We start from the raw sequence: 13503 nt of genomic DNA on the forward strand, positions 1-13503 counted from the left end.
ATGGATGCAAAAATAGCAATTCCAGTTAGGGGCCTATTCCAATGGACTATGTATGGAAATGAAGGCTCGATGAATGTCAAAAACATTGCCAGGTAAACAAAACAAAACACACACACACACACACAAAACAGAAGCAAATGGCCATGGATTGTACGATCCCATTTACATGCAATGTAGAGAAAAGGGAAACCTGCAGAGATAGAAAGTAGATTAGTTGTTTCCTGGGGATAGGGGTGTTAAGGGGGGAGGTATGCAGATGAATAGGAAGTTTTTTGGGGTAATGGAAATGTTCTAAAATTGGATTGTGGTAATAGTTACCCAATTTTTAATTTACTAAAAACTAACTTGTACTTTTATAAAGGAAGGAAGGGAGGGAGGGAAGGAGGGAGAAAGGAAAGTCAAAAGAAAGAGATAAAATGAAGTCCTGTGTTTGGGCAGACTTGGGAATGTAATAGAGTGAAAGAGATAATAAAAAGGAATACCAGACTGGGTGCCCAGGTGGCTCAGTAGGTTGAGCTTCTGATTCTTGGTTTCAGCTCAGGTCATGCTCCCACATTTTGTGAGTTCGAGCCTCTCATCAGGCTCACACTGATAGTACAAAGCCTGCTTGGGAGTCTCTCTCTGTCCCTCCCTGCTCACTCTGCCTCTCTCATAATGAATAAACTTAAAAAAATTATAACAGAAGGAATATGAGATAGAATTGACAGGACTACTTGAGACATAGGTTATACAGATGGAGTAGCACGTTTCTAGCCTGAATGACAGGTGGTTTTAAGTGGAGAGAGGGAATACAGAAGTGTTTAAACAGTAGGGAGAGAGGACTGTTCAAAGTCAGGCAAGTACAGTTTCAAGGTACTTGGTAGATATTCACATAGCAACGTCCAACAGGAAGTTGAAACTGCAGTAAAACTGCTGGCTTTTTTTATCATGTTCATTCAGTGCTTCAATAAGTAATCAGAAACTACGGGAGTGGGTGAGGACCAAGATTGGCCAGAAGGGCTTCACATACATTGAAAGCTCTTGAATGCTTTTGGAATGATGCATACTGCTTCAAGACTAAAGTAGTGACATGTTCTAACACGTTTCGGTTTAGTCTTTAAATAACTGTTTCACATTTAATGTTTCAAACTTAATCCGTAAGGGTGAAGGCGGTAAAAAGAATCCAGAAGTACTGATGTCTCCTAAGCACTGCTGGTGTGAAAAGGGCGTGGCCGAGGCCAGATCCCCGGCCTCCCTGCGCTTAGGTCACCCCAATAAGAAGTCATCTCACAGGGTTGTGGAGGACCCTACCACCCTGGGGCCTGCCCAATTCAGGTGGAAGAGAGGGCCGAAGGTGCGAACTCTTTCCCTCTCTTTACTCCCCGCCTTCTTACCTTCACAGCATACAACTTGCCGCCTTTCTGCCCGAGATACACCTTCCCGAAGGCGCCACGGCTAATAGGTTTCACTATGGTGAATTCCTCAATGGAGGGTGGTCTTGGCACTCGGATCCTATTCACGCATTCCACTGTTACCGCGTCTCCTCCTCTCTCCTTCTCGCTCCCCGCAGGGGGCTCCATAGCGGGCCAACGCAGATGAAAGCCTGCAGCATCAGCTAAGGCCCCTTCCCAAGCGACAACTCCCGCCAACCAGGTTCAAAGTAAGGCCCCGCCCACGCAGCGCGTCGGCGATGACGTGACCGCGTTGCCGTGCTCGCGCCGTGACCAGCGCAACTCCGCCCTTGTCACCTCGTGACCATGAGCGTGGAAGTACCCGATGGAGATGATGTATGGGACGCTGGGAAATTTTCCAACCAACCACAGACTCTTCGAGGAAGGTGACCGCGGCCCAATTACTTCTTTTAGTAATAACTGGGGCGGGGCACCGACTGTCTTTTGCCTACAAGAAACCGGGCTACTCGAACTTGAATCTAAATCGCGGGATTGACTAAGTTTCTCCCGACTTCCAAACGAGGTTGATGGGACCTACCCTTACCCCACTTGGCTTTGTTTGCTTTTTTGCCCCTCCCGACCTCGCACACCTGCGCGAAATGTAAGCCAGTTTCGTGTGGCTACTCTAAATCATAGAATGTGGAGAAACTGGATGAGCAGGAAGCAGGTGGCTGTCATCTGACAATAGTAACAGGATGTAACTTGCCTGACTGAAGCAGATTAGGACCAACAGGAGGAATTTTCGATTTATTGTGGGTACGATAAAGAGCACGAAACTGTAGCAAAAACAGTTTATCATAACTCAAAGACCCGTCGGAAGAGGAGACTATGTTGGAAGATTTCATAAGGAAAGTGTAAGACGATTTAAAAGGGTTAATGCCGTCCCCTCCTAAGAAAAAAGAAACATATATGGCCAGAGAGCTTGGGGATCCAGCACCTGTATTATTTCCGTGAACATCAACGAGTCTGGGGCCCAGAGGACCTCAGCTGCCGTTGTAGACACAAACAGATCCCAAAAAGTGGAGCGCTGGCACTGAAGTTTACTCGCCGGTGGTGTAGCCCACCTGCCCCGGAAGCAGTGTTGCGTTGGAGACTTGCCTTCCGGGGCAGAGTGTTCGTCGTTGCAGCAGCTGTAACAAGGGGAGGCCATTTTCTGTTTTTAGGAAGAGTGAGGGCTAGAGGAGAGGGGAAAGAAAGGGGAAAAGGGCTCAGCTCCTCCCCGCCGAGCCGGGAACAGAGGAGCACGTTCGGCAGGCGGGTGAGGTCGCCGAGGGCCAGTCGGAGATGTTTTCCCTCTCGAGTACGGTGCAACCCCAGGTAAGTGCATCCGGTCCTTGTTTTCTTCTTCTTCTTCTTCTTTTTCTTTTTTTTTTTTTTTGGGCTCTCCTTCTGCCCGCGGCTCGTTGCCTTTTTGCGTTTCGTGGAAGCGATTTCTCGATTGGTCTCGTAGGAAGGGGGTCGATCAGCCCAAAGCTAGTCCTAGGGTTGAGAAAGGATAAGCGGTCACGCTGAGAGTAAAAGGCTGACGTTGAAGCAGAAGCATGAGCTGATGGAGACCTTGGTTTATTGAGTTGATAGCCTGGAATTTTTACTAGAGAATCCATTAGGCATTGTTCAGTGCCGGACATTACGGGGTGGGGGGAGCAGAGTGAGGATGGGGGAAACGCCTTTGCCTTAGATGTAAATAGAGCAAATAATGTTTTCTTTCCATCTGAACGCCTCTCCAGAGACTTTACTGTTCACAACCCTGATTCCGAAATTTTTGTTTCCTTTTTAAATGGAATTTAACCCATCATATTATAATAATTTGAATACTAAGAATATCTTCTCCCTTTTTTTGGCCAGAAATGACTAATAAACACATATTTTAAAGCTGTTGACTGCTTAGGGGTGCTATTTTTATTCATACTCTCTCCCATTTTTTCATCAAGCAAAAGGACAGGGAAAAAAAATCATTTCCAGGGCTTTTAGTTATCTTCTTTTGGTGATAATCATTTGTGCCAGTGTCTTGTCCTTGTTTCATTAACAAAAAAATTTTTTAATGCTTTTTATTTATTTTTGAGTGACAGAGAGATAGTGCGAGCAGGGGAGGGTCAGAGAGAGAGGAAGATACAGAATTCGAAGCAGGCTCCGGGCTCTGAGCTAGCGGTCAGCACAGAGCCTGACGCCGGTCTCGAACCCACGAACCGTGAGATCATGACCTGAGCCTAAGTCAGACGCTTAACCGACTGAGCCACCCAGGCGCCCCTAAAAATCCTTTTTGATGGCAACATTCTGATAAGTTTCTTGCTGGGGTGGGGAGATTTCTCGGTTTTGCACATAGGTTTTGAACACATTCAGATTTTAAAATAATTGTTTAACACTCTAAGCATTTAATCACGTTCTTTTGTAACACTACTCTTGGTTTTGTTGTTTTTGTTGTTGTTAATACTTGCTGTATAATAGAAAATGAAGTGATTTGTTATTTATTGGGCATCAGTAATTGGCCAGGTGGACAAAGCAAATGTGGAATCTTTATAGTAATAAGGAGAAAAGTTGAATAGGAGTTAGCCAAGTGAAGACTTGATAGAAGTGAACCAGTATCCCAGGTATATGCAAGAATATCTGGAGGCCCTGAGATAGACAAGAACTTAGCTGATTGGAGGAACAAAAATAATGCTAGTGTGGCAACAATGTAGTGATTAAAGGGCATGATGACAGAATTAAAGTTGGGGTGAAGCCTTGAGGCAGATCATACAGGAAATTATAAGGGACTTTGGATTTCATTTAAAAATTTTTTTTGTGTTTTATTTATTTTTGAGAGACCGAGAGAGACAGCGTGAGCAGGGGAGGGTCAGAGAGAGAGGGAGATACAGATTCTGAAGCAGGGTCCAGGCTCTGAGCCATCTGTCAGCACAGAGCCCTACGCAGCACAGAGCTCACGAACCGTGAGATCATGACCTGAGCCAAAGCTTAACCGACTGAGCCACTCAGGTGCCCCTAGATTTCATTTTAAGTGTAACCATAGAATAACCAGATCAGAAGTGTTTTCAGTTAAGGATGCTATTGTAGTCACCCAGGAGAAGGATGATGCACCACTAAAGTGGTGGCAGTGGTTATGGAGAGAAGAGGATGAGTTTGTTTGTTTTGGAAAAGAGTAGAATTTAATGAGGGATTGGATATGAGGGATGATGGAAAAAAGTGTTTCTGGTTTGGTCAGCTGGATGGGTGAAAATGTTATTTGCCAAGCTGTGTAACCAAACTCAAGGGTTTCACCACTTCAGATACCTCGGATTGGACACAACCCAAGAAAATGTTGAAAACAAAGAATTTTATTACTTGTTACAAGCAAGGAGACAGATGACTTTTAAAGCACTGTCTCTCTGTGGGTTTTACAAAGGAAGGTTTTGTTCTGTGTATTAGGGGGCAGGGCAGGGAGCTCCCATAAGCACTTTAGTTCAGCTACACACGCCTAGCATGTCAACATACTAGTGCATACATTGTATTTAAGGGATCATGACCTGAGCCAAAACCAAGAGTTGGATGGATGCTCAACTGACTGAGCCACACAGGCACCCCAAGATGTTGTAGTTTTACATTTAACATTTTTTTTTAATTTAACATATTAATAATTGATTTCTGTGCCAGTAACTATGGGATAAAGAGTCTAACAAGAATCTAGAGTCAAATTATCTTGGTTAGAGTATTTGCTCACATATTTGCTGAGTGACTGAACGTACCACTGAACCTATCTAAATTCTTGATGTCTTTATCAGTTAAATAGGAAGTGTAATAATAGTGTTTATGCCTGTTAAAGGATTACATGAGATTGAAGATACTGAGGGGTTGGTTTAGTACCACCACAGTAAAGAGAGTACCACAATAATACAAATCAGATGAATTTTTGGGTTTCATAGTGCATGTAAAAGTTACGTTGACACTATACTATAATCTGTTAGGTGTGCAATAATAGTATTATGTCTAAAAGCAATGTAACACCTTAATTAAAAAATACTTTATTGTTAAAAATGCTAACCATCGTCTGTGCTTTCAAAGAGTCATAATCTTTGTGCTAGTTGGAGGGTCTTGCTTCATGGTTGATTGCTGCTGACTGATCACGGTAGTGGCTGTTAGAGGTGGGGATGGCTGTGGCAAATCTTCAAATAAGACACCAGTGAAGTTTGCCATATGGATGGACGCCTTTGTGAATGATTTTCCTGTAACATGTGATACTGTTTGGTAGCATTTGACCCACATAGACCTTCTCTCAATATTGGACTCAATCCTCTCAAACTCTGCTGCTGCTTTATCAAATGAGTTTCTCTTCACCACATCTTCCCCAGGAGTGGATTCCATCTCAAGTAACAACGTTTCTTTGCTCATCCATAAGAAGCAGCTCATTCATGTTAGTTTGACCATGAGATTGTAGCCCTTCCCTTGCATCTTCAGGGTCCACTTCTGGTTCTCTTGTTATTCCCACCACATCTACAGTTACTTCCTCCAGTGAAGTCTTAAACCCCTAAAAGTCAACCATGAAGCTTGGAATCCGTTTCTTCCAAACTCTGGTTGATGTTGACATTTTGTCCTTTTCCTATGAAAATGTTTTGAATGGCGTCTAAAATGGTGAAGGTTTTCAGTTTACTTTGCTCAGATCCATAAGAGGACTCATGATCTGTGAGCTATGTAGTCTTTACAAAATGCATTTCTTTCTTTTATATATTTTTTAACATTTTTGTGTATTGTTGAGAGAGAGGGAGACAGCATGAGCATGGGAGGGGCAGAGAAGGGGGAGACACAGAATCTGAAGGAGGCTCCAGGCTCTGAGCTGTCAGCACAGAGTGTGATTCGGGGCTCAAATCCACAAACCATGAGATCATGACCTGAGCTGAAGTCTGACGCTTAACCGACTGAGGCACCCAGGTGCCCCAAAATGCATTTCTTAAATAGTAAGACTTGAAAGTCCCACTCCTGGGGCACCTGGGTGGCTCAGTCGGTTAAGCGTCCAGCTTAGGCTCACATCATGATCTCATGGTTTGTGGGTTCGAGCCCCGCATCGGGCTCTGTGCTGACAGCTAGCTCAGAACCTGGAGCCTGCTTCTGATTCTGTGTCTCCCATTGTCTCTGACCCTCTCCTGCTCGTGCTGTCTCTCTCTGTCTCTCAAAAATAAATAAACATAAAAAATTTTTTTTCCTTCTTTTTAAAAGAAAGTCCTGCTCCTGACCCATGGGCCCCAGAATGGATTTTGTGTCCGTAGACATGAAAGCAGCATTACTCTAAATGGTATCCTTCCAACAGAGCTCTTGGGTCGCCAAGTACATTATCAATGAGCAGTAATATTTTAAAGGAATCATTGTGTATGAACAGTAGGTCTCTTACCAGGGGGCTCAGAGTATTCAGTAAACCCTGTGTAAATGTACTGTCACAGGCTTTGTTCCGTTTCTAGAACACAGCCAGCATGGGTTTAGCATAGGCCTAGGATTTTTCGAATGGTAAATAAGCAGAGACTTCAACTTAAAGTCAGCTAACAAGAGAGTCAGCCTGTCTTTCAAAGCTTTGAAGCCAGGCATTGACTTCTCCCCAGCTGTGAAAGTCCTAAGGGTCACGTTAAGGCTGTTTCCTGTAAGTTGAAAATCTATTTAGTGGAGCCACCTTGGTTAGTTATCTAATCTAGACCTTCTGGATGATTTCCTGCAGCTTCTGCTCCGTGTTTGCTGCTTCACCTGGCACTTTTGTGTTAAGGAAATGGCTTCTTACGCTTCATAACCTCTGCTGGCTTCAGACTTTTCTTGCATAGCTTCCTCACCTCTTTCAGCCTTCATACAAACAAATACATTTAGGGCCTTACTTGGATTAGGCTTTGGCTTAAGGGAATGTTGTGGTTAGTTTCATCTTCTATGTAGACCACTAAAACTTTCAGCAATGGACTGTTTTGTTTTTTTATTATTTGTATGTTCACTTTTTTTGAATAGCACTTTTAATTTCCTTTAAGAACTTGGATTTCGCATGCACAGCTTGGCCAACTGATGCAAAAGGCTAATTGTTTATGTTATCTTGGCTTTCAACATGCTTCCCTTAGCAAGCTTAATCATGTCTAGATTTTGACTGAAAGTGAGAGATGTGTGACTCTTCCTTTCACTTGAACACTTAGGTGCCATTGTAGGGTTATTGATTGTCCTAATTTAAATATTGTGTCTCAGGGAGTTGGGAAGCCCAAGGAGAGAGAGATGGGAAGGTTCCATTGGTGGTGTAATCAGAACACACACAGCAGTTATTGATTAAGCTCAGTGTCTTCTATAGGTATGATTAGTGACATCCCAAAACAATTACAGCAATAACATCAAAGATTATTAATCATAGATCATTGTAACAAATACAGTGAAAAAGTTTGAAATATTGTGAGAATTACTAAAATGTGACACAGACATGAAGTGAGCAAATTGTGTTGGAAAAATGGCACCAAAAGACTTGCTTGATGCAATGTTGCCGCAAACCTTAATTAATAAAAAATACAATATTTGCGAAGTACAATAAAATGGAGCACAATCAAATGAGATATGCCTGTATGGTAAGAACCCATTTAATCTATTGCCTCAAGAAATCTTTATTTGACATCAACTGTTTGCATTATTGTTGCACTTGGATACGGTATGAATAAAATAGAGAAAAATATAAAGTATGTATACGAAGTACTGTGTAAAAACATTTTGTTACCCAAACTGGGTTCACTTCTTGGTGAATGTCAAGCCAAAAATACACAACTAAGCCAAAGAATAGGAAAAGGAAAGGTTTTACTTAGAACAAGTGAAGGAGAACACCAGGGATCTTTCCCAGAGCAGTAGCTCCCTGAGTAACAAAATTGGGGCAGTTTTATGCTAGAGGTTCATACATATTCATGAAGAGGCTTGCGCAGTGGGGAATCCATCATGGAATCGGGGCTCTAGTCGTCTTGAGGTGACTGAGTCCAAGTCAGAGTTACAAGGGTCAGCAAGGATCAGTGTCATCAGTTCTGTGACTCCAAGTGATCTACTGTCTGAGGGCTCAAAGGAGTTTAGATCCTTCAAAAATAACTCACATCAGGTCAGTCAGTCTTCACTTTTGAACTAGCACAGGGAGTTTTGCTACTGGCTTACTGTCCCTGATATGACTAAGCTATCTCCTGGCCTGATAGTGGCTGTCCTTACATTCTTTCACAAGATGGTCGGGAAGCCTTCCATAATGAAAGCTATGTCTGTCTTTTTCCAGGGATCCCTAATTCCTTCTGTTTACAATTTCACAATAAATAGTTATGTAAATAAATTAAAATAGAGAAAAGTCAAAGAATTAAATAGAGGAAAAAAATCCCTTGCGACTTTGAACTTACATTTTAGTTCACAATGGTCTTTGTTCCCATTTCTTGGCTGGGAGCTCCTGAAACCCTTGGTCAGAATTTCCTGTGTGGCAGTAGTGTCTTACTGTTCTTAAGATCCTCCTTCGGATTACACCTGGATTTCTGGTTCTGAGGGAACTTAGGCTCGGGTCTTTAAACAGCCTCAGAGCTGGGCTGGCCACTTGAAAGACCTATTGATTAGAAGGTAGGAACTTTTAGCCCCCCCCCCCCCCCAGCTTCAGGGAGGGGAAGGCTGGGGTTGATCTCTGTAAAAGCTCTTGAAGAGTGAGATACAGTGCGGAGATTCACCATGAAGAAGGATAATCCGTTCCACATCTTGTGATTGGGGCCCTCCGGCTGTACCCTTGTGTCCTTAGTCATCTGGCTGTTCATTTCTGTCTTTCCTAATGGAACAGTAAATGTGAAGTCTGTTTCTTAGTTCTGTGAGCTATTTTAGCAGATTATCAAACCTGAGGAGGGGGCTGTGGGAAACCCTGATTTATAGCTGCTTGATCAGAAGTAAGAATTGGCCTGGGACTTGTGACCTGTGTCTGAAATGGGACCAGTCTTGTGGGGCTGAGCCTTTAACTTGGGGGTCTGCATACCAGTAAGTAGTTTCAGAATTCAATTGTTGGACACCTCGCTGGTGTCAGAATTGCTTAGAGAGAAACAGAAATAACATACAGGTAGAAAGGTAGATTAGTATAAAGTGTGTTGATACTGAAAGTGTCAAGACGAGAAAATGGAGCAGTGAAAGGGAATTAGGAATATTTTTTAGGGGAGCATTCTTGAAATTTTAAATAGGTTGGCTATGGAAAACACTCAGGAAAAGATGACTTTTGAGTTAAGAACTGAAGGAAGTCAGAGAGCAAGATAGGCCAAAGAGAATAAAAGCAATGCAAAGTCCTTGAAGCAAGTGCTTTGTTAGGTGTGTTCCAGAAACAGCAAGGAGGCCAATACGTCTGGTGTAGAGAAGATGGAGAACGTAGTGCTGATGAATTTGGAGAGGTAATAAAGAACCATCGAGGCTTTCTACATCATAGTGCTTAGGCCTTCTACTTTTATTGTGAGTGAGAAGAGAAGCCATTGGAAGGTTTTGAGCAGAGGAATGATGAGCTCTGACTTTGTAATAGAGCAGATTCAGGGAGAGTAAGAGGGGTATTGCAGAATCTACATGCAGATGATGGTGACTTGGAACAGGATGAGAATAGGATGGTGCCATGAAGAAGTTAAGAATAAAATTCTAGATATATGCTTTTTTCCCCCCTAAGTCTGAAATACTTCATTATTTCATTTTATGGTGGTACCATTTATTTAGCCCTTTCCCTTAGTGGTGGACATTTCTACCTTTCCACTGCTTTTTAAACATTTTGATGAGTATTGTCATCTGTTGCACAAACAAGGACTTTTCACATTATTTCCTTAGAATAAATTACTAGAAATTAGATTGCTGGGAAATTAAATATATGTTTTTAAAAATACTCTGGATTCATACAGCCAGAATACTGTCTTGGAAGCATTCACCAGTTTTCTTCCCACCAACAATAAATCGGAGTATTTACGTTTTTTAATACCTAGTCCTGATCTACAGTGTACGTTTAACTTTTTATGAATTCCAGATCCTGCCAGTGAAGAGAATTTTTCTTGTTTTAATTTCAAAAAGCACACCACTTAATTTCAACTTTTATTTTCTTTTAGGTTACAGTTCCTCTGAGTCATCTCATCAATGCCTTCCATTCACCAAAAACCACACCTATTTCTGTCAGCGCATCAGCTTCACAAAACCAGCATCGAGATGTAGCTCCCGAGCATGAGTCTCCCGGCAATGAGGTAGTAGTTTTTACCCCGATTGTGTGAGAAACCGGTTTTGATTTAGTATGTTAGAAACATGTCTGAAATGTCCACCCTTAGGCATTTGTAACAAGGTGATTCCTGTCTTCAGCCCAAACTCCCCTTATGATTAAAGGTGTCTCATTCTGGCTTTATTGTATATACAGAAAAAGTTACTTTGTCTTATTCTTTAACATTTAACTTATTAAAAATTTCATGTGGCAGGGTTACTTGGTGTAGTTGGTAGAGCATGTGACTCTTCAACTCAGGGTTGTCAGTTCGAGCCCCACAATGGACATAGAGCCTACTTAAAAAAATTCATGGGGCACCTGGGTGGCTCAGCCAGCAAAGGGTCCAACTTCAGCTCAGGTCACGATCTCAAGGTTCATGGCTTTGGGCCCAACACTGGGCCTGTGCCGACAGTTGAGCCTAGAACCTGTATCCGAATCTGTCACCCTCTCTCTCTGTCCCTCGCCCGCTTGTGCTCTCTCTATCTCTCTCAAAAATAAAATAAAACATTAGAAAAGATTTTAAAAATTCATGTGGTAGTGTTTCGTGTTCACTTTCTAGGTTATTAATTGTTTGATACTATCCAGATACTTTTTTTTGCTCCAGCAGTAGTAGTGACCCCACAGTTAGCTGACCATAATTGCCTCCCAAGTTGCAAGGAAGGTAGAATAGTAAGAGGTTACCATCTGCTGCCTCACAGGAGATTTCAGTGTAACTGAACTGTGAGAGTACAGGGACCTGAAAGTGAAAAGTAAGTTATGAAACTACTTTCAGTGTTCAGAGAATTATAAAATCAGTGTTTCCTAGGATACAGGGAATTTCCAGCCTAGGGATGAACCTTTTTGTTCACAAGGTTTATTAATAAGGTAGGTGCAAGTAGTTCTGAATACATTTTTCATAAAAAACATTATATTCTGTAGTTAAATTCTCTAAGACCCTTTATAATCCATAAATAACTTACGTTCTTAGTCCTGATATCAGAGGCTGTGGCAAAGGACGGAGGAAGAGTTGACAAAATGTTCCCTTGTGTTAGGGGGCTTAGGAGTCAGTCTTAAGATAAAATTTTAATTAGATGAAAAATTTGTCTTTAACGTCCTTATGCTTTCCTTTTATATTATTTACCTAATTCCTATTGCTTCTTCTAGGAAATCTGTTGTCTTTTCTATTGTGGTGATACCCTTCTCCTAAATTACAGTCTCAGCAAGCCTGCTTAATGAAAATTGCTGCATGTAGGATTATTATGTTCATTTTAGAAATTTGGCAAAGTCCTGTGTAGCTGGAAGAAGTAAAATTCACCTGTGACCCTGTTCCCCAGAGATAATGCTGTTAACATTTTGTATTTATATTTCATCTCTTTTTCTCTTGTACCTTTTAATTTTATAATTGGATCATACTGCATATGCTCATTTAGGTTTTTGCTTTGTTAATTTAATAGTCGTTATGAACTTGTTCTACCATTCGTTTTCTGTATTTTTGATGACTTCAGAATGATGATTGTATGATGTCTCCTTATTGGCTATTGTTCCCAATTTTTTGTTGCTATAAACATTATCACTTTTACCACATTTTGAACTATTTCATTAAGTGAAATTGCTAGGTCAGAGGCTTAAAAAGTAGCTAATTCTAGAGGCCAGTGTTGAGGTTATGAGCAATGGTCTCAAATATAGAACTGGCTTCTTCATCTCTGATACGCCCTCATTAATCCTATTGTCCGTCTTTAGTGAGTGTTTATTACTGTGCAGACGCTTTTCTTCCTCTCTAAGCATCTGGTCTCCTCTGATCTCATCTCTGCCTTTGCCGTGCGGATGGCTTTGCTTCCATCAAGCCTTGCTCATCCAAACATACACTCTACCGTGCAGGTGTTAGAACCTTCCTTTCAACTTCCTTCAAGCCCTTGCTGTCAGACTGCTTGAAGTAGCAGTCTGAAGGTGTAGCTGCTTGCTAAACTTTTATTCACACTGTGTCTCATCAGAGTTTGGCCACTACTTGTACCATTTTACAGACTGCTAAAATCCTTGATTTCCTTTGTGCTAAATATAGGCCTCTAAAAAAAATCCGTATGTTATTCAACTTTTCCTGAGCATTTGATCTTACTGAACATTTACTACTTTCTAAATACTCCTGGGGCACCTGGGTGGCTCAGTCAGTTTAAGTCTCTGTCTATTGATTTCCACTCAGGTCATGATCTCAGGATTCATGAGATTGAGTCACGCAGAGCCTGCCTGGCATTATCTCTCTTTCCCTCCCTCAAAGATTCGAAATACTCCCTTGAACTGAGTGATGTTACATTGGTGATGGTGTTTTCTCTTTGTTTTGCTGGCTTGTCTTTTTTTTTGCCACCTCCTTTAGTCTTTGGTGTGCATTTATCCTTGGATCTAATTTTTTTATGTACATTCTTCTAAGTTATGTTACCCATTTTCATATCTAGATCTGTATACTTATATATATGCTGATAATTCCCAAATATGTCTCCAACCCTAAATTCTCTTTAAACCTTTGAAGTAGTTTATTTAGTGTATACCTCCCCATATCCCTGGAGAGAATTTTAGGGATCTCAAAATTAAGATGTCCAGAACTCAACTATCTCAAATTCCAGAGTATTTGAGCTTACAGTGGATTTAGCCAATTTTTATCAGGGGCTGCAGCCAGGAAAGAGAAGCCACATAGTCATTTGAGCAGTAAAAGTTTAATGTAAAAAATTAGTGTTATTTTGTAGTTTCATATTTTTCAAACCCTATTTTTTTTAATGTTTTATTTATTTTTGATACAGACAGACAGCATGAGAGGGAGAGGGGCAGAGAGAGAAGGAGACACAGAACCGGAAGGTGGCTCCAGGCTCTGAGCTAGCTGTCAGCACAGAGCCCGACATGGGGCTCGAACCCACGAAC

General features: G+C 41.7%; 2 protein-coding genes across 7 annotated transcripts in view; one reads left to right on the forward strand and one right to left on the reverse strand.

Annotated features, from left to right (window-relative positions):
• Positions 1-1559, reverse strand: part of MASTL (microtubule associated serine/threonine kinase like) — a 41037-nt gene extending 39478 nt beyond the window's left edge. For all 5 annotated transcript variants that reach the window (XM_029954049.1, XM_029954046.1, XM_029954048.1 and 2 more), the window contains exon 1: positions 1374-1559. In XM_029954049.1, coding sequence (XP_029809909.1) covers positions 1374-1559 — 186 coding nt within the window. The remainder of the gene's footprint in view (positions 1-1373) is intronic.
• Positions 1560-2103: 544 nt separating this feature from the next.
• The window catches only part of YME1L1 (YME1 like 1 ATPase), a 49395-nt gene continuing 37995 nt past the window's right edge, over positions 2104-13503 (forward strand). The window contains exons 1-2 of one of the 2 annotated variants that reach the window (XM_029953799.1): positions 2104-2747; positions 10475-10609. In XM_029953799.1, coding sequence (XP_029809659.1) covers positions 2715-2747; positions 10475-10609 — 168 coding nt within the window. In that variant the 5' untranslated portion in view covers positions 2104-2714. The remainder of the gene's footprint in view (positions 2748-10474; positions 10610-13503) is intronic. The other variant, XM_029953800.1, reaches the window with a different exon arrangement.

Source organism: Suricata suricatta, chromosome 10 (assembly GCF_006229205.1).
Source record: "Suricata suricatta isolate VVHF042 chromosome 10, meerkat_22Aug2017_6uvM2_HiC, whole genome shotgun sequence".
Lineage (NCBI taxonomy): Eukaryota > Metazoa > Chordata > Mammalia > Carnivora > Herpestidae > Suricata > Suricata suricatta.